We start from the raw sequence: 20,311 nt of genomic DNA on the forward strand, positions 1-20,311 counted from the left end.
ACAGATTCAGAGTGCTTTTTAAAAAGTAAGTCAGTCTCCCTTGGCTTAAACAGATGCGGCATACGAAATGAATACATGCAACTTCAATTTGGCTTGCTTGCACAAATCTCAGCTATAATGCATACATGTGTGCAGGGAGAGCTGGCTGATAGCTAGGGCTTGCAATTTAGAATCAAAATAAAGAAGTTAAAAAAAAAAAAAAGGAATAGTTTCAATTTTTCCTTTTTAAATTCTTGGTCTGTCCATAAGGGAAGTTGGTTATTACAGGTAATTTCAAAAGCACCACAGCCAAAGGTGAATAGATTATAGTGAAACAGTTAGAAAGTGCTCCCCTTAAGATACTTGAAGTTTCTCTTGACCATTACACAGAGATGTTTCCTACTCTCAGCTCAACTGCTTGAGCTCAACACAAACCTGACTGCTCTATCCCCAGAGATGTTTCCTACTCTCAGCTCAACTGCTTGAGCTCAACACAAACCTGACTGCTCTATCCCCAGAGATGTTTCCTACTCTCAGCTCAACTGCTTGAGCTCAACACAAACCTGACTGCTCTATCCCCAGAGATGTTTCCTACTCTCAGCTCAACTGCTTGAGCTCAACACAAACCTGACTGCTCTATCCCCAGAGATGTTTCCTACTCTCAGCTCAACTGCTTGAGCTCAACACAAACCTGACTGCTCTATCCCCAGCCTCACCATGTGCCAGAGCAGCACAGTGGCAGGTGACAGTCCTGTGACAACCCACTCTCCTTGATACACCTCAGCTCCTTGGTACATCACTGACAGCTCTTCCTGACTATCTTTTAAACTGAGAGATTAAATTGCACCTACACACGTCTGTACACACACACAGACATGCATTGCCCCTCAAAATGCTGATTCTAATCCCAGCCTTTTAGACTGCAGTTGGTGTGAGATGTTGCCATATAAAATGTGACCACTGAGAAATGGGGCCACTTGGATACACTGTCATTGTGATGGCTGACACTGGCCAAAAGCTCCACTGGGGAAAGTCTGCAAATAGGCAGTTAAGCCCTCCTGTGGCTCTCCAGCTCTCAGCTATCAGAGGCACTTTCCCTGGGAGAAGCAAAAGGGCAGGGAATATGTTCTCAGGAGTCACTGTGCCCTAGACATGTCCCAGCTTGTTTTCAAATCCCCTGGGCACAGGTATGGAGTGCTGGCCCAACACTGCTCATGGACCCAAAAATCAACACTCAAATTCTAACCATTTACCTAAGAAAGCTGAAGGCATATTTTGTGTTTGAAAAAAGTCTTTTAACATTTATGTTTATCAGAAACTTCAGTGAGATCTGAAACTCAGCTGTGGCTTTCTTTACTGTACCTACTTAAGTGCAGGTGATTAGGTATTTGTACTTTCATATTTGTAATGTACTTGCCAGCTAAGTTGTCAGTGTCCATACCTGTCAACGAAAGCTGCATTTCCAAGGGCTTTGCCTAATATCCCAGATCACTGCCTTCCTCTTTCACCCTTATTTTAAAAACTTTAATTTAATAGTAAGTAAGTTTAATTTGAGATAGGAGTGCTCAAATGGTGGTGATGGTGAAAGAAGGCAACTGGAATGCAACATTTTTGGCTGCATGCTCTCGATACAAATTGTTTATACAACAGTAATAGAGAGAGCTTGCCACATCATTCTGGAGGCACTGCTACACTGAGGCAAGTGTGAAGGTGCTGATCCTCTACCAGCTCCAAGAGGAGACATGCAGCCCACAGTCCTCAAATCATACACATACACCTGAGTTTATTGGAGGAGAGGAGAGGGAGAGGAGGCTTCCTTAGCCAAAATGTTTGGTTCTTACCTAGACTGAGTCAGCATTACTGTTTGTTGAAATAAGGACTCTTTGGTTTTGCACTTAGCTTTTGTAGATCTGTTGACCTGTGAGGTCTCTAGTTCCTGGATGCTACTAGAATAACAAAGGCACCACATAAAGAAACATTCACAGCAGCCTCAAGGGAGTAATCAAAGCTTTCTAGTCCACAGCAGTTAAATGACACTCAACCTTGAAGGTGATAAATTTTACTTATTTCAGATGTTGAAAAAAGCCCACTTTTCTATAAGTAACCCAACAATCCATCCTTTCAAATTGTTTTCAGGTAATATTCATCCACCATTAAGGGTCCATTAAGGATTAGTCTACTCTAGAATGAGGCTGTAATTTAGTTATGATTACAGGAATGTAATCCCTTTCTGACAATGGCTCTTATTTCAAAACTGTTTCAAAAGAACAAAAGTAAGTACATTGTGGATGTATGAAGTATGGCCTGTTGCATACAACTAGGACTTCCTATTCTGCATCTCATATTTCAGTATGAATCCACCTTTGCTGTTTTGAAGGCAAGGGCACATCCTATGTAGGTCATTCAGTCTAAAAATTACATATATCTCTGCTCTTCAGGCAGTTTCCATGCAGCTCTTTACTGCAGTTACTTTGAGGATAATCATCCTCTCCACAGTCCACCTTTGCATCCAAGGCTCTCCTTGCAAAAGATGCCCATACATTTCAGCAGAGGAACAATGCAGTAGTGTTTCTTTAGAATTGCTACAGTAGTATTGAAACCCAAGTTTGGCTCAGCTCCTCTGTAACTCTTTACAGAGAAGTTAATGAAGTCTTCATTCTTCAGCTGCCTGCTAAAGGTGCTGCCTGCAGCCATTTACAAGTGTTTAAAGTTAAAATGTGAAATGCATCACTGAAGATCAAAGCAGGACTTCTTTAAGTGTGTAGCACAACTCCCTCTGCATCACTTAGAGAACTCTGTTCAACACTCACAGTGTCATTTGAAAAGACATCCACCTCTACACCTTGCCTTACAGTGAGTAGTGCAAAGTTCAACCTGTTACATGATTTTACAAACCTGCTCTGCTTTTCAGCTCGCCTTCTGATTTTCTGGAATGCTGCTTTCTGCCCCACCCATGTCACCCAGTATAGACGCTTCCTGGGGAATAAAGAAGGCAAGATCAAGTCCACTCCACTGTGCAAAAGCTAAAGTATGCTGAGAGTCCAAGTAAACAATCAGAGAAACAATTTTTAAAAATTAGTAGGGACCACCTGAAGTGCAGACCTGATGTATTTATAACTAAGGAAGTATTGAATATATAATTTATTATTGATTCTCCTTCCTTTGAGTAATAGTAACATAGATCACTCTAAACCATTCTTCCATATTCATACTATATATCCTAACTACTAGAAATTTTTAATAATGTAGACCAAACCAAAAAGGCATAAATGTCAATATGAAATCATAAGTTACATGAACAAAAAAAAAAAAAAAATCAGTACAGACTCACTCAACACTCGTGTATTTCATTGTTTCATTGGAGCCCATTTTATTTCTACCAGCCCCAGAGCACAGGCTCCCTAAACCAACACAGCTTCATGTTCTGCTTTGAAACAAGGCTACTCTATCAAGGCTGCTGGTTTCTGACACATCTCCCACAATTAAAGAATGAATGCTATGTCTTCTTTTTAAAAGATTTTATTAAAGAATACTCAGTCAGCTGTATGAGACATTTATGGAACCTCATTACTGAGTTAAAGTGCCATCAGTCAAGCCAAACACACTGAGCAGCTTATTCTCTTCGGTCTAATTTGCATGAGATCTTACACAGTTCATGCCATGCAAAGCCCTATTAAGACCATTATACATTTTGCAACTACCCTTTTAATGAAACCCAAGGTTTCAAGAAATGGCAAGTTCAACACACGTGAAAATAAAAATACAACTTGCACAACCAAGTGTACTTACACACTGAACAGCAGCAACATCACAAAATAGCTGACTTTGTGCTTCACAGAAAACTCAGCATGGCTCAACAATTTTGTTCACTGAACCATGGGGCTGACAAGCCTTTGAAAGGCACTCAGAGGCCTCAACAATTACAGTGCAAGATATCAGGAAAACTCTTAATTCCATTTGTCATTGTGATGGCTCAAAAAAAGATGACTATTATTAAGACTTATTTTCAAATAATTTTTTGGAGAAGTGTTTCACCATCAGTACCCTGCATTGTCCAACAAGATATGTATTGACAAATATGCTTATATATTGCAAAACAAACTTCTGCTTAATTTTTATTTGCAAAACACGAATTTCTAAGCAGATTTAACCAGAAATTATATTCACACTCACAATTTTTTTAAAAATTTCTCTGAATGCTTGTGTGTCTGGAAGACTGTCTTTCATTTCAAAATAGAGTTCCAAAATAAATCACTCTCTTATTTCATACTTACTGGGCAAAATTCTGTATTCCCACAGCATTTAAAGTGAGAATTTCACTGCTGCCAAAATGTACTGCATAGCTATCTGCATTCTTTTTTGCAGACACTCCCTGGCACTTACTTCAGTAAGCCAACCATCACTTCACTGATATCCCACAATTTTCTTGCAACCAAGTCATCCATGGCTTTAGGAAGAAGTTCTTCCTCTTTGCAGTCTCCAAAATACTTTCCTGACACGCCCTCGACGTCAGGAGAAGAGGCCAAATAAATAGATGTCTGGGCTCCTTCCAGAGGCGTTTTGAAGAAAGCCCACGACACCAAGTTGAACAGAGGTTTGGCCAGCAAAGGAATATTCACATGTCTGCCCAGATTTGTTCTGACAATCCCAGGATGAAGGGAGTTGACGGTGACTCCTGTCCCTTCCAGCCGACGGGCCAGCTCCCTGGCAAATAAGATGTTGGCCAGTTTACTTCGGCTGTAACAAAAGCTTTTGTTGTAGCTTATTTCACTGTTCAAGTCTTCAAAGTTGATCTCTCCATATTTGTAAAGCTTTGAGGACACTACAACAATTCTGCTTGGGGCAGAATTTTTGAGAAGGCCCAGAAGAAGGTTGGTGAGCAAGAAGTGGCCCAAGTGGTTTACACCAAATTGCATCTCAAAACCATCCTCTGTCTTCATGTATGGACACTGGAATATCCCTGCATTATTTATCAGAACATCCAGCCTTGACTCTTCCTTTAAAGAAGAAAGAAAAAAAAAAATCATTCAGGTTTAGAACTCCCATATATAATATTATTAGGCTTCAAAATTTCTCATTGGGCACTGTCAATAACAGAATAATTTAATTTGTAGTTTTCTGAATTGTAAATTTCTGAAATTCTCTTAAAGCATTGCTAGAAAAAAAAACCAAAACATGTTTAAGTTGAACTACCACTAAACTGTGCACTTGATCCCGGTAGGATGCAAGTACCTGAGAGCAGATCTTTATCAACTTCTAATGCAGGCAAACAACTCAACCATTGGCTTCTCCAAGAGCAGCCTTTTCTACAGCAATTCAGTGATAAATTACCTTTGTGATGCATTTTTTTCCCCTTTAAAAAGCAACCTGTCTTTTGAACTGCAAGAGGACACACATTAATTTATGGCAAATCTCTGCTATAGCAGAGGGATCTAGCGTGCAACACGCAAGCATGGAGCACAAGGAATTCACCTCAGGGCTGAAGAGGAACCATTACACTATAGACCCATCATCTCACTAGGATGATATGAAAAACTCTCCAAATAATGTTTTCATGATTTTAAACTTGTCTTACTTTAAAGCCAGTACCCATCACTCTGCTTCTGGGTGAGAACTATGGAGCAGGACTTACAGAAAAGTAACACGTTTCACATAATTCGAGTCCAATAGTTCTACTCAGGAACTAAGGAACGGAGGCTCTATGAGGTGTGTGGCACATGAGATTTGATGGATCACTGTTCTGGTTCAGTTTGGTAAAAATCAGACTCAAGGATATATGTCACACTCTCCAGGATCGGAAAATATAAGTAATTAACAGAGAGATGGCATTGATAACTTAGATATATGCATCATTCACTTCATGCTCCAGAATCCACTCAAAAATTAAGAGCTCTCCAATTTACCAAAAACTGTAATTTAAAAAAAATAAAAAACCCAAGTTAAAGTAAGCTGCATAAATAAGCTCTGAATTCAACACTCTTACCCACCTCTGACAAAAGATTGTGAAAGAACAATTTATGCTTGCATGAATCAGAGACAAAGGTATTAATTTTCTCTAAGAGCACTGGGAGTTTTCTTTGCCTTTAATTCTTTAAACCCAACTCAGGGACTGGAAGACAAGCTGAGACAATCTTGGACCATTTTGATGATAAAAATAGAGAACCTCATAAATGAATTCTGCATCCTTTCCCCTTTTATTTCACTGCCATTAGCAGCAAAGATACAAAGAGCAAACCCCAAATCTGCACTTGGCATTCAGTTAAAGGTGCTGGCATCTGATCACTCAAAACTTCAAGTACTTCAATCTCAGACTGATTTCCGTGGAACTTGTGGCTGCTCAGTGTTTCATATAACTGGGTCCCAAAGACATGATCCAAAGAGCACCAAACTCAGTTCTCATCTTCACCCAAAGGGACACAATGGTCAGTCACTATCACTAAATCAGGACAGGAGGGAAGAAGTACTGACTGCAGAACGGCTCACTGAAGTGATCCTCCTTTCTTCTTTAGAGAAAAACATCTGACTGGAGGATTTATTTTGCAAGACTTAACACTTCAGGAAGCAAGACCTCCATATGTGCTATTCTGTGAAATTCCTACACGTAATAACCTAGAGGTGTGTGATCAATGCCAAGAAGGCAGCTATTACAACCAAGGGCAGCAGAATGCACAAAACATTGCTTTGATGGGCAGTGATATTTCCTGCAGCCTTTAAGCTCACTTTCACTTCCTCTATTTTCCCATGGAACCCTCCAACATCTGTGTCTTTTACTTTTTTTTCAGTGAGACTAAGGAGTGAGAGATATAATCACTTTCAGTCATGCAAAGTAAAGCTCCCACAAATAAGGCTAAGCAGTGGGAGTACACTGTCTCTCCATCCTGATGATGCTTTTATCTTCTTTATGTCAAACAAAAAACCCCAAGAACCCCCAAACTAATCCCAAAATAACAGCTCCAAAAAGGACTCAAAAAAATAGGGAAGGTAAATAACATATACTTGGGTGGAAAAGTTCTTGAAAGTATCTCTTGAGCCTGCATCCCTTGTCATTCAATTGCATTCAAGTTATAATGCAGGCATCAGCAATACTCTGAAGATAGCACACTCTTTTCTTTATCTATTTCTCACTTAAGAGCCTCTCTGATACTTTATACTATAAAAGATAAAATTTCTAAAAGTTAAACAGTATGTCTCTTTTTTTTTGCTGTGTGCTTATTACACAAATTTTATATCCTTTCATGTATGCAGGTTTTCCCACAGCATTGAAACAAGATTAGACCTTATCAATGGATTCATATATATATATATATATATATATATATACAGATTACAAAGTGTCCCACTAGAGAACTTAAAACTTGACACTTAACTTTTATAAAAGCAGTTTTAAAATTAATACAATATAGTCCCTGTTTTCTTCCCCTCTTACAACAGGGTCTGAGCATCTTTAAAGTACTTGACAAATCCCTGAGCAGCAGCAAAACTTATTAAGCCTGGCTTCCCATGACTTCATGTCTCCTGACTTGAGTAGCTAGATGTGGTGAGATCAAAGTCCCAAAAGCTGCTTTTGGTGGGAATGAAATAATGCCTCCAACAGTGCTTCCCTCTGCTCTACAAATCTAGTGGCATTTCTCTCAGGCAAAGTCATTCTCCTTAAACTCAGGTTTTTATGGAATCTGCAAAAATTTTACATATTCAAAACTGTCTCTTGACTAGATTCTGCTGATGGTGGGTGAGATTTAAATCCTTGCGGCGATACAACCTAAGGAGGCGGCAGAAAGATGTCTGGAGCATGTCAGCAGTGCACCTGGCAACTTTTATTTTTCTGGTGGCAAAGCTGAGCTGTAACACTAATTTAAACCAACAAAGGTTAAGTTAGTTAATTCTGAGAGAAAATAAGAAAAATAATTTATCTCACATAGAAACAAGCATTGCCTTCCCAGAACAGAAAAGATCTAGAATATTTTAAACTAAAACAGACCAAACTATAACGAAGTTCATGCTTCCAGGAGCTAATTCACGGCCAGTTTGCTTACACCCTCTTCACCCTGAGGTGACCTCAGCGACTTCCCCAGCCCCCGAGCGCGCTGCTGGCAGCAGGGACTGCCTCGTCCAACCCACACGGAAACCCGGGCGCCACCAGGGAGCCCAGAGACCGCCACCAGCACCGCCCAGCCGTGCCGGCCGTGCCCTCTCCGGGCCGGGGCAGCGAGGACGGGGACCCGCGGGCCCGGCCGTACCTGCAGGACGCGGTGGCAGAAGGCGCGCACGGAGCGCAGCGAGGCCAGGTCCAGCTCCCGCACCACCAGCTCGCCCCCGCCGTCCGCCCGCTCGCCCACCTCGGCCCGGATCTCGCGGGCCGCCCGCTCGGCCCGCGCCCGGTCGCGGCAGCCCATGATGACGCGGGCCTGCATCCGCAGCAGCTCGGCCGCCGCCGCCCGGCCCAGCCCGCTGTTGGCGCCGGTGATGATGACGGTCTTGCCCCGCATGGAGCCCCCGCGCCCGGGCCGCGCCGCGCCCCGCAGCCAGCGCCAGGCGGCCACCAGCAGCCCCCCGCCCAGCACCAGCGCCGGCAGCGCCGCGGCCATGCCGGGCCTGGCCGGGCCGCGCGGGGCCTGCTGGGGCTTGTGGTCCCGGAGCGGCTCGGGAGCTTGCGCGCTGCCCGGGCCGGGCCCGGTGCCCGCAGCGCGGCCCTGACGGGGCGGGGCCGGGCGGGGCTGCAAGGCCTGAGGGCTCCGCTGCCCTTCCGCGGGACCGCCCTAGGCTGCGGAGCTGGGCGGAGACAAACCTAATGGGGTTCAACGGACACAAGTGTAGGGTGCGAGTACCAGCACCCGTTGGAGGCTGATTGAACCTCTTTAGTTGGTGCTGAAGCTCTTGGGCAGCCCCTCAGCTCTGCCAAGTTTGTTTTGAATCCTTAACCCAAAATCTGTTTTCAGCCATCGACTTCATGTCGTGTTTCTAGGCACTGTTACTAATCCCAGACCTCAACCAGGGCAGCATGAACCCATTCAGGGAGGCAGGAGTGGCCACTGCGGTTCACCCACTCAAAGTCCTTTTCACCCTAGCCATGGAAGAGTCAGTAGTAGAAATGTACAGAGAGAGAATTAAAAGGTAACTGAATTTTGATTAAGAGCAAGGTCGGTTAAAACAAAACAAACAAACAAAAAGAAAAACCCCAACAACAACAACAAAAACAACTGACTAAACAAACAAACAAAAAACCCAGAAAAAACCGCCCTAAAAACACAGTATACCGGATTTCATTGCAGATTTAGGAATAAGATAAGAGTCAAAGAGGACAGAACAATATAGATTAAGAGACGTTTGTGATGAGGAACTAGAGGCCAGCAAGCAGAAGAATACAGGGAGACAAGGAACAAGTTTGACTTGGCTGATAAGGAGCATCAACTCCTGAATCAAGACCTGGCATGTTTGGGGAAATGACTAAGAAACCAAGAGGAAACCCATGAGCCTTTAATCAGGTTTCTTGTGGCTTGTCTGGACATGACAACCATTTGCAATAAAAGCTCCCCGCAACTGTCACATGTTGGTGCTACCTGCAGGCTGTCACATGGCTGCAGTCAGTTCTGAGGCTGACCTCAACTCATGTTACAGCAGCAGAACCAGCAGATTCTTCTGGAAGTACCCTCACCATGTCTTTTCTGACTCTCACACTTCTCAGGCAGTTTAAGGGCTGTATAGACAGCATAACATCTAAACACTCCAGATTTGTTGACAAATCTCTTCTGTCTTTGTCTTCACTACAGAAAACACTTTCTTCATTTGTGGTTCTTCACTCCTTTGTGAACCTCATGGTTACATCATAGGGTATTTTAGCCAGGCCACACCATTGCATCTGTGGATGATATGTGAATTTTTAACGTGGTGTAAGAGCCATGTTGGGGTGTTCTTCCATATATTTTTTTCATAGTAAACATGTACTGGGAGGCGTTGCAGCCACACCCAGTCAAGGACCGTGAGGAAGGAAGAGTAGTTGCCAAAGAGATGTCAAAATAGGAGAACCAGGAAATGCCCTGTTAGAGGAACAGATTCATTCTGTAAGAAATCATCCTGGTGGGAGCTAAAGAATCTGCTGTTCATGACCTGGCTGTGAGGACTCTCCAGTCATCTCTGGTGCTCCTACTTAGAAGGCTGCAGATGTGTTGGAGAGGGCACTGACCTGAGGGCACTGCCTCTGTTTGTCAGTCAGTCCAGCCTTCAGTGCAAGGAGCATTGTACTAAGGAGCTTGTGGTGATCAGAGTGCTCATGTAGGCAGGGATGGTGTGTCCATCCAGATGTTAGTCCCAGATACTGAGCATGAAAACTGGAAATTATTTCTTCTGACATTGACCTGCTCCACAGATGTCTGTACCCCTCTATTGCACTCAAGGTTGTGTTTAGCAATACTGCAGCCAGTGCAGGTTACAGGATCTGGCAGAGGAGTCTGAGGAGGTACCTGAGGAGCCTCCGAAGAATGTTGGAGCCCTCTGAATCCCGCCTCCTCAGAACAGACAACAGTCCAGGATGCATGTTGGAAGGTATGTGATGATGACCATCTCCAATTTTTTGGTCTGAAATACTTTATATCTTGGCTCCTTCAGATGCTAGCCTGGAAATTAAAAGGGTGTCTTAAAGATGGGAAGGAACTGAGAATATGGGTTTATGATGACTTGGTAACTGGTGGGAAATATCTAACACACTCTGAGAATATGTTCTGTAAAACAAAAATCTGAAGACACCTTCAGAATCCTATTTATAACATTTTTCTCCACAGGGATTGGTAGCAGTTGGACACCTTCCCATTTGTCTTACTGTCTTTCCTGGACTCTTATGTGGTGTAGGAACCTGGAAACTAAGGGAACAAGAACTGGGTTTCCCTGATGGAGTTCTGTTTCTATACAATCCATCTGCGTTATTACTAATCCTCCCCCAGATTTTGTCTAGGACGACAGTTTCCTTTTCATGAGTCTGTCTTCCAGTTGTAAACCAGCTGATAAAGGACAGTTCTCTCTATTCCCCTACTGAAAAATATTTCTGCTGTTTTAATTGTGACTGGCTTAGGGTTACAAGGTAAACTCATGGTAGCCTGATAAGCGTGAGAAGCAAGACATTTTTTGTTGAGTTTTGTGGCTGTTGTTGTCTGCTTGTTTGTTTTGTTTTGTGGATTGCAATGCTATTAAGAGACAATTCTCTTCTATGTCTACAAAAATAGAAAACACTTTCCCTCAGCTCCCACCCCACTTCACAGAATTTTCTTCAAAAAGATTATTTCGGTTCACTAGCCAAGCTGTGCCTTGGAGCAGAAGAAAATAATTTTAATAGGCAGAGGCTGCTTGGCAAGCTGATTTTCCCCAAACATCCAGATTAGTCTGGAAGGTACTTGAATGAACTAGTAGGCTCCACTCCCCCACCATGCTGCCAGCTGGATATGCAGAGAAGCAGTCATTGAGCCTGGGGACAGTTGCCTGACAATCAAAAGACAGTGTATGATCTGAAACATCTAAGGGCATTTTGCTCAACTAATTTAGGAAAAGTGTGCACCTTAACATCAGCTTCTGAACTTTAATGTCAACTTGAATTCTGTGACTACGAATGTAAATTCTACTAGAATAGTAGATTTGTGAACTCTTTTTACACATGCCTTAGTGCTGTCAGGAGGACACTGCAAGAGGGAGTCCCCTAGTACTGTGTGTGCACAGATCAGTAAAAGACTTGGTAGCTCCGGTGTCCTGGCTAGTAGGTTTCATTCTTGCTGTACATGGATGGTTTGTTGGAAATAAAGGTAAACATAATAGAACACATGACTCAGCTTCCAATTTATTCGCTGATTTGCATGCTTGCCCTGTCAGGTATGAGACTCACCTCTGCACTCCTATAGGGATTCCATTAACCTTCTCATTATCAAGATGTAATTGTTCAGTGGGAGTCAAATGCCAGTTTTATTTTCTGTACCCAACCTCTCCAGCTCTAACAATGCATGGATGAAAACCAGATAATACATGTTCTTCTTCAAAAAGGCAGGACTGGTCTTTCTGAAATTTGCAGCCATGCTTTTGTGGTACACACACGATTTATATTCCACAGCTAAGGAATATTTTTGAATTCCTTGTGGAGTCTGATCTCTCACATAAAAACATCTGCTAATAACATTTTTCATAATCTCCATTTGGTAACTCTATCCCATCCTGGCAGACAATGACCAGGCCTCAGTTAATTCATGTCTTCCTCACCTCCTGGCTGGGCTGGGAAATGTGATATGTTTTGGGCACCAAGCCTTTAGCACATACGAAGCTCCAAGTACACCAGAAATCTGCAGTGCATCCCATCGACATCACATACTGGTGTGAACACTTGAAAACCTTTCCAACTCTATTTGTGTTTCATGCAGGATCAAGCCTTTTGCCTTTGCTTCCAAAGAACTTTGTGGCTTGGACCCAGAACATTAAAATGATTGCCTATGTTCCTGGGAGGGAAACCATAATTGATGCAGTGGAGCTTTCTATAATACTAGGACAGTTCATCTGGACAGAGGAGACCAAACTTTCAGAGGCTAATGTGAGATTCTGGGCCGAATTCCCCCAGGAACCACAGATCATGACAAGCTTGATTCACCATTTCTACTCCCACTGCAAAGCACATTCTTTGGTTTTGTCTCTTCTGGTATGAATATATGACAACAATAAATAATAAAACAGGACAGTTGTTCCACGAGGGAGAGAAAGAGAACAAACACCACCTGACAGATGTTAGTGGTGTCATTTGGAGATCACTTAGTTACAAGGATAACAATGAGATACAGGAATTTATTATAAAAGAAAGAGAATAGACCTATGGTGTAAATATGAAGTCATGCAGCAACAGGCACCTGTCCCCTGGAAACTCATCAGAAGTTGCCAAATTGAGTTCACGCAGATCACAGAACAGTTGTAAATCCTAAGGAAATATAGTTAAGAAGAAAGTAGTTCCATCAATAGTATTATTTCCAGGTAGATTATCTGCTATTATGGAGGTGTGCTCTAAAGCTTCAGCCTTCGTCCCAGCCAAGATACTCACAGCATCTCAGACTTCTACCCAGTTTTGGGAAGTAAGTTGGGTCAAGATGAGACCTCTAGCTCTCATATTAGACTGAAAGTGGTCACTTCTGGTTCCAAACATCAGGAACATTCTGATTACACAAACTCTGCCTAGGAAATTATGCTAAAACCTCTACATAGAAAAATGACAATGTTCTGTAAAGCCAGCTTTATTAAGATAAGAAAACAATTTAGAAAAATATGTGCAAACACAACCAAATGCACTAATATTTTACTAGAAGCCAAAACCGTGTGGTGACAGACCTACTGAACACATGTTTAACCAGCAAACCACCAACAGGTAAACAGTTACATGTAAACTGTGCTTTTGAGAACTTCAGAAATAACTGTCAAGAACCAGCATTGCAGCATGAATTTTCTTATAAATAACCTGTCAACAATTTTTTAGATAAAATATAACTGTTCTGTCTTTCAGAATATGTCTCAAGCTATAAAACCAATACAAATCTCTTAATATCAAAACCACAATGTTAAGATACAGTCAGGTAAAAAAAATCTAAACTCTTTAAGAACTATATTAAAATAACTCTATTAAAAACTTACCAATATTAAAAAAAACTTCCTTTAAAGGCTGTTCTAGCCAGAAGTTAAATCTTTAGACACAGGGCTCACAATACACAAATGTAGAGGTTTTCAGATGTAATTATTGGTGGATTAGAGGCTGGCTGAGTTAAGAACCTTATCCTTAATGGCACCCTCCAGTCATGTAGATTTTTGGTACTTCTGAGCAATGCCATAGGGGACATGTGCGGCTATGGCGCCTAATTTCTGTGCTCCTTCAATGTGGAACATCTGGTCATCAAAAAAAATGTGAGGGCGGATTTTCACCAGGATTGGTCCTTTCGGTGCTCCTGCTAGGAAAAGTGCCTCATCAATCTCCAGACCCCAGCTACGGAGAGTCTTCAGCACTCTGGCTCCAGAGCTCGCTGCACTTCTGGCTGTGACCAGGTAGGTCCTTATAGGACAATTTAGTCGTTCATTTTTTGCATAGAACTTCTTTTGGAGCTTCCCCAGGTCTTCCAGAAAACCCTTCAAAGGACCCTGAGTATGAAATACCAGAAGCATATTTAGTATATGTCCACAGTTTCCAAAAGAATTCTTTTGCTTTCTTCCAAACTTCCAGTTACACACAGAATTCCTTTTCCCAGTGCTGTGCTGCTCCACAAATTCTCTATGTAACATCTCCAAATGGGTCTGCACCCTCACTAGGAATGCACAAATTGGCAAAAAGTTAAAACCATAACACTACATGGTAGGATAAGTGGGAAAGTAATTCTCACTAAGGCTTACAAGATCTCTTACAATATTAATTTTTAATTATAGTCTTTAATAAAATGTTCATTGAAAACATGGAACTCTTTTTGCTATGAACTGTAATTTTTTTTCCTGCACAAAAAACAGTACAAGACCTAAGTACAAAGCCATCAATGAAGTCTTTCCAGACTAATGACTATACTACACTCCAATTAATAGAAACAAATGACAATTTTATTCAAATTGCAATATATTGCACTGTCCAGTACTTTCATAAATAAAGCTTTTACTCTGAATTTACACTATTTTTAACAATAGCAGAATCGGTCTTTCAGTTTAAGCTAATGTTAAAATATTTGTGGTTTTAGACAAATGGCATAGCTCTGCTTGGGAATAAGCAGATATTATCTTGTTTTAATAACCAGAATATCTCACTGTTTGAAATTAACATTACCTACACTCTGATAAAAAAAAAGAGGGAAATCAGTACAAATATTTCTTTTTCTAATGATACTATTAAAAGACAACTGTAAGTCACTGTCTAATATATGCAGTTCTCTCAGAGAAATGAGAGAGGACTGCAATGATGGCCTGGTAAAATGACTGTAATGGTGGCCTCTTTTATGTGAAACATGCATTTTAAAGATTATATTTGAAGAAGGAAATAAATAAGGGGCATCAGCTTTTACAAAGAACATATCCACACTGGGGAAAGGGAGAAATACAGCAGCAGGGAGAAATGAAAGTCATCAGATCTTTTGGAAACTCACTTTAAAAAAGAAATTAGAGAAATACAAACCTGTGCAAGAGGCTTATTTTCATTCAGCTGTTCATGTTCAAAAAATCGATCTAATCCTTGCTCTTTGAAAATCTGTTCTGATTCATCAGAAAAGATAACAGCATCCCCATCAAAAGCCACCCTTAGCTGTGTATCCGAGTAAACAACATCTTTGTTAGCAGTGAACATCGTAGCTGATGCAATGCCTGAAAATGGATGAGAGACCCTCGGTTAGCATGTCCTGCAGAGTCACTCATGAAACCATCAGCAGTTTGGTTCCAACAACTTATTGCTGGTGACCCTTGTATATGGTGAGCACATCCAAACACAAAAGCTAATTAGAGGTGGCTGTTCTGTAACACAAATGCATGGAAGCCGTCCCACTGCCAAAACTTCTTGGACATACTTCCTTCTGCTTTCATATAAGACTATATAAAACTGCTTCCCAAGCTGTGCTGCAAATGAGAGAAAAGCAGGAACTCCCAAGGATACCACCCAATCAAAGTATTTGTTACTTTTTAACAAAATGGGACAGAAGGTTGCTTTTTTAAGTTGTATCAAAAAGATGATGCTATTAAAACAGAAGTTAAATAGACGTGGGAATCTTGTTTCTTTTTGAAGGGGAGAAGACAAAGCTGTAGAGTGTAAGTTGTCACTATCAGCAGACTAAAGAATCAAAGAAGAACTGTATCAACCGATTTTATTTGTTTGAGTAAAAGTAAGTGATAAGCTTGCACTACACAAAATAGTGACTTTCTCCATTTGATAAAGCAAACTACTTTCTGTGAGACACACAATGTATATAATTTTTGAACAAGCTCAACAGATAACAAAAGATATCAACAGATAGCAAAAGAAAGTCAATTCAAACCTGCTTCTATGGCTTCCTGCACTTTGTCAGAATCTGCTGAGAGGTACAGGTTCGTGAGGTACGCAGTCAGGTAACCAATGGGGCTCTCTCCTCCCGTCATACAGAAACGTTCAATTGTTAAGCCTAAAGTAAGAAGAGCACAAGGTGTGGCTCTGCCTTGACACTACAAACCTGTAAAAGAAACCTATGAAAAGGTGCAGTTGCCTAGCTTACAGCAAACTTAAAAAAAACCATTCCTTTTAATTTCAACAAGTTACACAACTTCAAATAATTACAATGTTTGATCAGCTCATCCTCATTGAGAATTTAGGGGAAAAAATTCCCTCTATGACAGCAGAGTAACTGCTGTGAAGATGTATGTGTAGGGAGCATAGATACCAAATATGAAAAAGTTTAAGGACTTCTCAGAAGTTATGGTTCACACCTGACAAATCTAGAGCGCTGGATCAAATTCTGTCTAATATTATTTCATTTATGCTGACACTCAAAAATAAATATTCAAAAAGCTTCATTTCCCAAAGTCAGAACAGGAAGAACAAAATTAATTCATATTATTACGTAACAGCTGGCAATTCTACACATCAGTAATTATTTTATTTACCATAGTGATTGATGCTGTTTATGAGCCTCACTCCCACTTGAGCATGGTTATTAGTCATCAGGACAATATCAAACCGTTCTTCATCATCAGGATACAGCTCAAGAAGCCGGGTATTGACATGCTCCAGTGCCTGCAGATTGAAAATGTGGAAGTCAACAGCCCAGTGTGCCTCCCTTCTTAGTCACTGTACTTTTAGTGATAGGATTGTCTTGAAGAAGGCTGTAAAATACCTGATAGTTTAACTTGCTGAACTTCTTTTACTCCTTTCTGCTTTTCTGCCCCCAGCAACCATTTGATTTGGGTTCATTTGAAGGGAAGCAAGTAAATTTTTTTTTTTTTGTTTGTTTGTTTTTTTTGAGTTATGGAATTTACTTTTACTGATTTACTGACACAGTTTAGGTCATCAGGCATCAAAAACCATCCTTAAGTAATGAGTACAAAATCACATGTCAACATGATTAGCTTGAGAGTTTGTAATTGCAGCAATGAATGAGACAGATTTTGATATGAGATCTCTTCTAAGATAATTGGCCAACATGTTATACCCACATTCTGGCATTTTTATTTCCTTGACCTTTCATCTGCTCATCTCTCTCTGTATCCATCTGTTCTCCTATTTAGAATGTCATCTTGACCCTTGAATGGAATTCTTTGGGACTACAGAAACAAAATCAATAATGAATCATCAAATGAATGCAAGACAGAGTGATTTTTATTAAGGTGCTTTAAAAAGTCAGGCCAGTTGTTCAGAACTAAAACACAGATTTCATAATTAAATTCTGGAAATCTCACTTTTAAAAGCAATGTTATTATGGGACTGTGCTTAGGAAAATTCTAAGTTAGAGCCTGGTGTAAGGCCTAGAAAAAAATCTTAGTATGTGGTCATAACTCACTTCTATTGTTAATACTCTACTACACAGTCAATTTATTAAATTTTTAGAGAATAAGGGTGAGTGGAGGAGGGGATTCAATTTTTTTGTCCAGTGTCTTTATACTTTGCAGTCTAAGGACACTGGCCTGTACTACAAGCATGAGATATAATACTTTTAAGTTAATAGCTTAAACATTTCAATAAGGGAATCCAAAGAAAAATACATTCTTTCTTTTTTGCTTTCTTTGTCTCCAGTAGAAAGGATGACTCAACAAAGCCACAGTTCTTTAGCCTAATGATTCCTGTGACTAAGCAATAGAAAGAATTCAAACAAAAATATGTATCAGAAGGGAACAGAGGTCAAGGTGCATTGGGCTGGGCATAGCTAACAGCTCTGATTTCCAAAGTATGAGGAGTTAAAGAGTCAAATCATTATTATACTCCAAGTAAATTTGACACTGAACTCTAATCTTAAAAACTGACTGTGCTGGCAGGGCTGCTACACATAGGAGAAGATGCAGTAAATTCCCAAGTCAGTCTGCCCTCACTGGTGGACACTGTGCATTATTTTACGGCCACACTTTTATGTTAGAAATACCTTTACAGTGCTTGTGTCATTAATGCTACTAATAGCTATCTTATATTTACAGCAGCATGGGTATTGACATAAGTAATTTTTCCACTGTGTCTGTTCATAAAGTTAGTAATGAAGAAAATGTTTTAAATTCCTGAGACCAAAACTGAAGTAATGAAAATGTTTGGGTTTGATTTTGCTTTGGTGGGGTTTTTTTGGTTTGTTTGTTTTTTGTTTTGGTTTTTTTTGTGTTCGTTTGGGTGTTTTGTTTTTTTTTGTTTTGTTTTAGTTTGGTTTGGTTTGGTTTTTGTTTTTTTTTTTTTTTTGAGGTGGGGAGGGGAACTGAGTTCCTTTATTTGTTTTGTTTTGGGTGGTTTTGGGGAGGAGGAGGTTGTGACGAAGTTAAACACAAAAATTTGTGGCTTATCTTGAATGAAATGGTCTTAAAAGGAGAGGCGCTTCATATGCCCCATGTCCAGCAGAAAAAGCAGGCTGCTCCTTACCCACACCTGGGATGTGGTGCTGTGAGCCGGGATACAAACCGGGATGCTGAGGGTACCATTCCGGTCCCGGTGACGCGAGCAGTACGTGCTCTGCCGCAGGCATTTGGCATTAGAGCCGGCGGGAGGGGAGGGCAGGAGAGGAGGAGAGGGAATGGGAGAGGGGAGAGAAGCGGTGGCCGCGGGACCAGGGTGCCCAGAGAGATGCGGGGAATGCGCCCGGGCTGCCCCGCCGCGATGAGCTCGGCGCTGGGAGAACAACTCCCAAAAGCATCTCCCCGAGGCAGGATTATCTCCGCTGAAGGAGGCTTCGGGCTCCTCCTCTTCCCGAAATTTGCCTCGCAGCATCCTCCGTGTCCCTCCGCACCCCACACCCTCTCCCGCCCCGCCGGGCCACCCGCTCCGGGCCGCCTCCTGGCTACCTTGACGAAGTAGAACGCCGGTCCGGGCTTGAGGATGATGTTCTCGTTTTTCTGCTGGTACTCCACGTACTTCTCCACGCCCTGCTCTACGTAGATCCGCTGCTCCTCGACCAGGTTGAAGAGGGCTCGGGAGGACACGGCCACCGTGATGGCGTTCTGGGGCTTGGGCTGCGGAGCGAGCGCAAGGTAGCGCCGGCCCGCGGCCCTCAGCCCCCGGGCCCCCAGCCTCCCCCCGGACCCCCGCGCTCCGGACCCCCGGTCCGCCCGCACTCACCGGCCGGGGCCTCTGGGTAACCAGATTGTCGTAGAAAGCCTTGGCCGCCGCCCAGTCCTGCTCGGCCTCCTGCTGCCGGTCCTCCTCCGACGCCTGGCTGGGCTTCTCCGGGCCGGAGCCGCTCATGGTTCCTCGCGCGGCCGGGGCCGTAGCGAGCGACCGGGAAGCGGCGGCAGCGGCCGCCCCCCTGCCCCGCCCCGGCCAGGCGGGGAAGGGACCGGCGCTGCCTCTCCCTGGCGCTGTGCACGCCTGGGGACACGGCCCGGAGCGCTCCCGGCCCTCCGCCGGAGCGGAGCAGTGCTGGCGCTGGCCCCAGCGACCCCCCCGCCCCTCAGAGCCCGAGGCGCAGCCCGCCCGCAGCGTTTCCCCTCACGGTGGGGTCGTGGGGTGTGCGGGAGCCGGAGCTGCGGCCCTTCCCCGCCGCCCTCACGGCACCTGCGGCGGCCCCTTCGGCACACGTTGACCCCGGCCGCTGCCCTCCGCGGTGCTCGGGGGAGCGGTGCCCGCGGCTGCTGGGTGTCAGGCAGCAGCCGGCAGCCCTCAGTGTACCTGCGGCATTAGACGTGTTTTATTTAACTGCAATGGCTTAATTGATTTAATGTTAACTGCAACAAACTCCCAGGAGATCTTATATAGTATGTTTTAGTAATCAAAATGGGGTCGATGTCTGTGGTCTTGGGTCCTTTATGCCACATAGAAAATACCTTCAGGAAACAGCGGTTTGGGTAGTGTTGCTGAGAGTGTGTTCACACCCACAAAACATGTTATTCTGGCATGAGGTTGTGGTGATCCTAAATCCAGAGTCCCACACAGAGCTATGGGCAGCATCTAATACTCATACAGCTGTCTGAAATGGTCATGTCTGCCTCTGCAGATCACCATCTGATCCACAGCAAAGGTTTCCGCACTGATAAGCTGCAGGAGAGAGTGGAAAGTGAAGAAGGAATCGGATTTTCTCTTAAGCCAGTACAGGATATGGCACAGCAGACCCATAGTGATATCTATGTCATAGCACATGTGATCACCATCGAAAGCCCCTTTAGCATTTTGAATGAAGACTCTAAATATTGATTCCAACCCTGATCACTGCAT

The 20,311-nt window shown here is 42.8% G+C and overlaps 2 protein-coding genes across 2 annotated transcripts; both read right to left on the reverse strand.

Moving 5' to 3' along the window:
- Positions 1-3,482: 3,482 nt before the first annotated feature.
- On the reverse strand, positions 3,483-8,676 carry RDH14 (retinol dehydrogenase 14). The gene is made up of 2 exons (XM_054629796.2): positions 8,217-8,676; positions 3,483-4,976 (listed from the first exon to the last, which is right to left on the reverse strand). Exons 1-2 carry the CDS (start codon positions 8,562-8,564, stop codon positions 4,359-4,361), a joined length of 966 nt encoding a protein of 321 aa, XP_054485771.1. The 5' UTR covers positions 8,565-8,676; the 3' UTR covers positions 3,483-4,358.
- A 4,531-nt stretch (positions 8,677-13,207) lies between these two features.
- NT5C1B (5'-nucleotidase, cytosolic IB) lies at positions 13,208-19,523 on the reverse strand. Its single transcript, XM_054629795.2, has 6 exons — positions 19,220-19,523; positions 18,946-19,113; positions 16,579-16,708; positions 15,978-16,100; positions 15,128-15,312; positions 13,208-14,115 (listed from the first exon to the last, which is right to left on the reverse strand). Exons 1-6 carry the CDS (start codon positions 19,343-19,345, stop codon positions 13,777-13,779), a joined length of 1,071 nt encoding a protein of 356 aa, XP_054485770.2. The 5' UTR covers positions 19,346-19,523; the 3' UTR covers positions 13,208-13,776.
- Between the last annotated feature and the right edge of the window lie 788 nt (positions 19,524-20,311).

Source organism: Agelaius phoeniceus, chromosome 3 (assembly GCF_051311805.1).
Source record: "Agelaius phoeniceus isolate bAgePho1 chromosome 3, bAgePho1.hap1, whole genome shotgun sequence".
Taxonomy (NCBI): domain Eukaryota; kingdom Metazoa; phylum Chordata; class Aves; order Passeriformes; family Icteridae; genus Agelaius; species Agelaius phoeniceus.

Coding starts and splice junctions, on each gene's coding strand:
- NT5C1B (XM_054629795.2), bottom strand. CDS start 19,345: ATGAGCGGCTCCGGCCCGGAGAAGCCCAGCCAGGCGTCGGAGGAGGAC. Junction 16,101..16,578: donor AAACAGCATCAATCACTATG/GTAAATAAAATA, acceptor TTCTTACTTTAG/GCTTAACAATTGAACGTTTC. Junction 14,116..15,127: donor AAAATAAGCCTCTTGCACAG/GTTTGTATTTCT, acceptor TTTCATACTCAG/GGTCCTTTGAAGGGTTTTCT.
- RDH14 (XM_054629796.2), bottom strand. CDS start 8,564: ATGGCCGCGGCGCTGCCGGCGCTGGTGCTGGGCGGGGGGCTGCTGGTG. Junction 4,977..8,216: donor TCTGCCACCGCGTCCTGCAG/GTACGGCCGGGC, acceptor TCTTCTTTAAAG/GAAGAGTCAAGGCTGGATGT.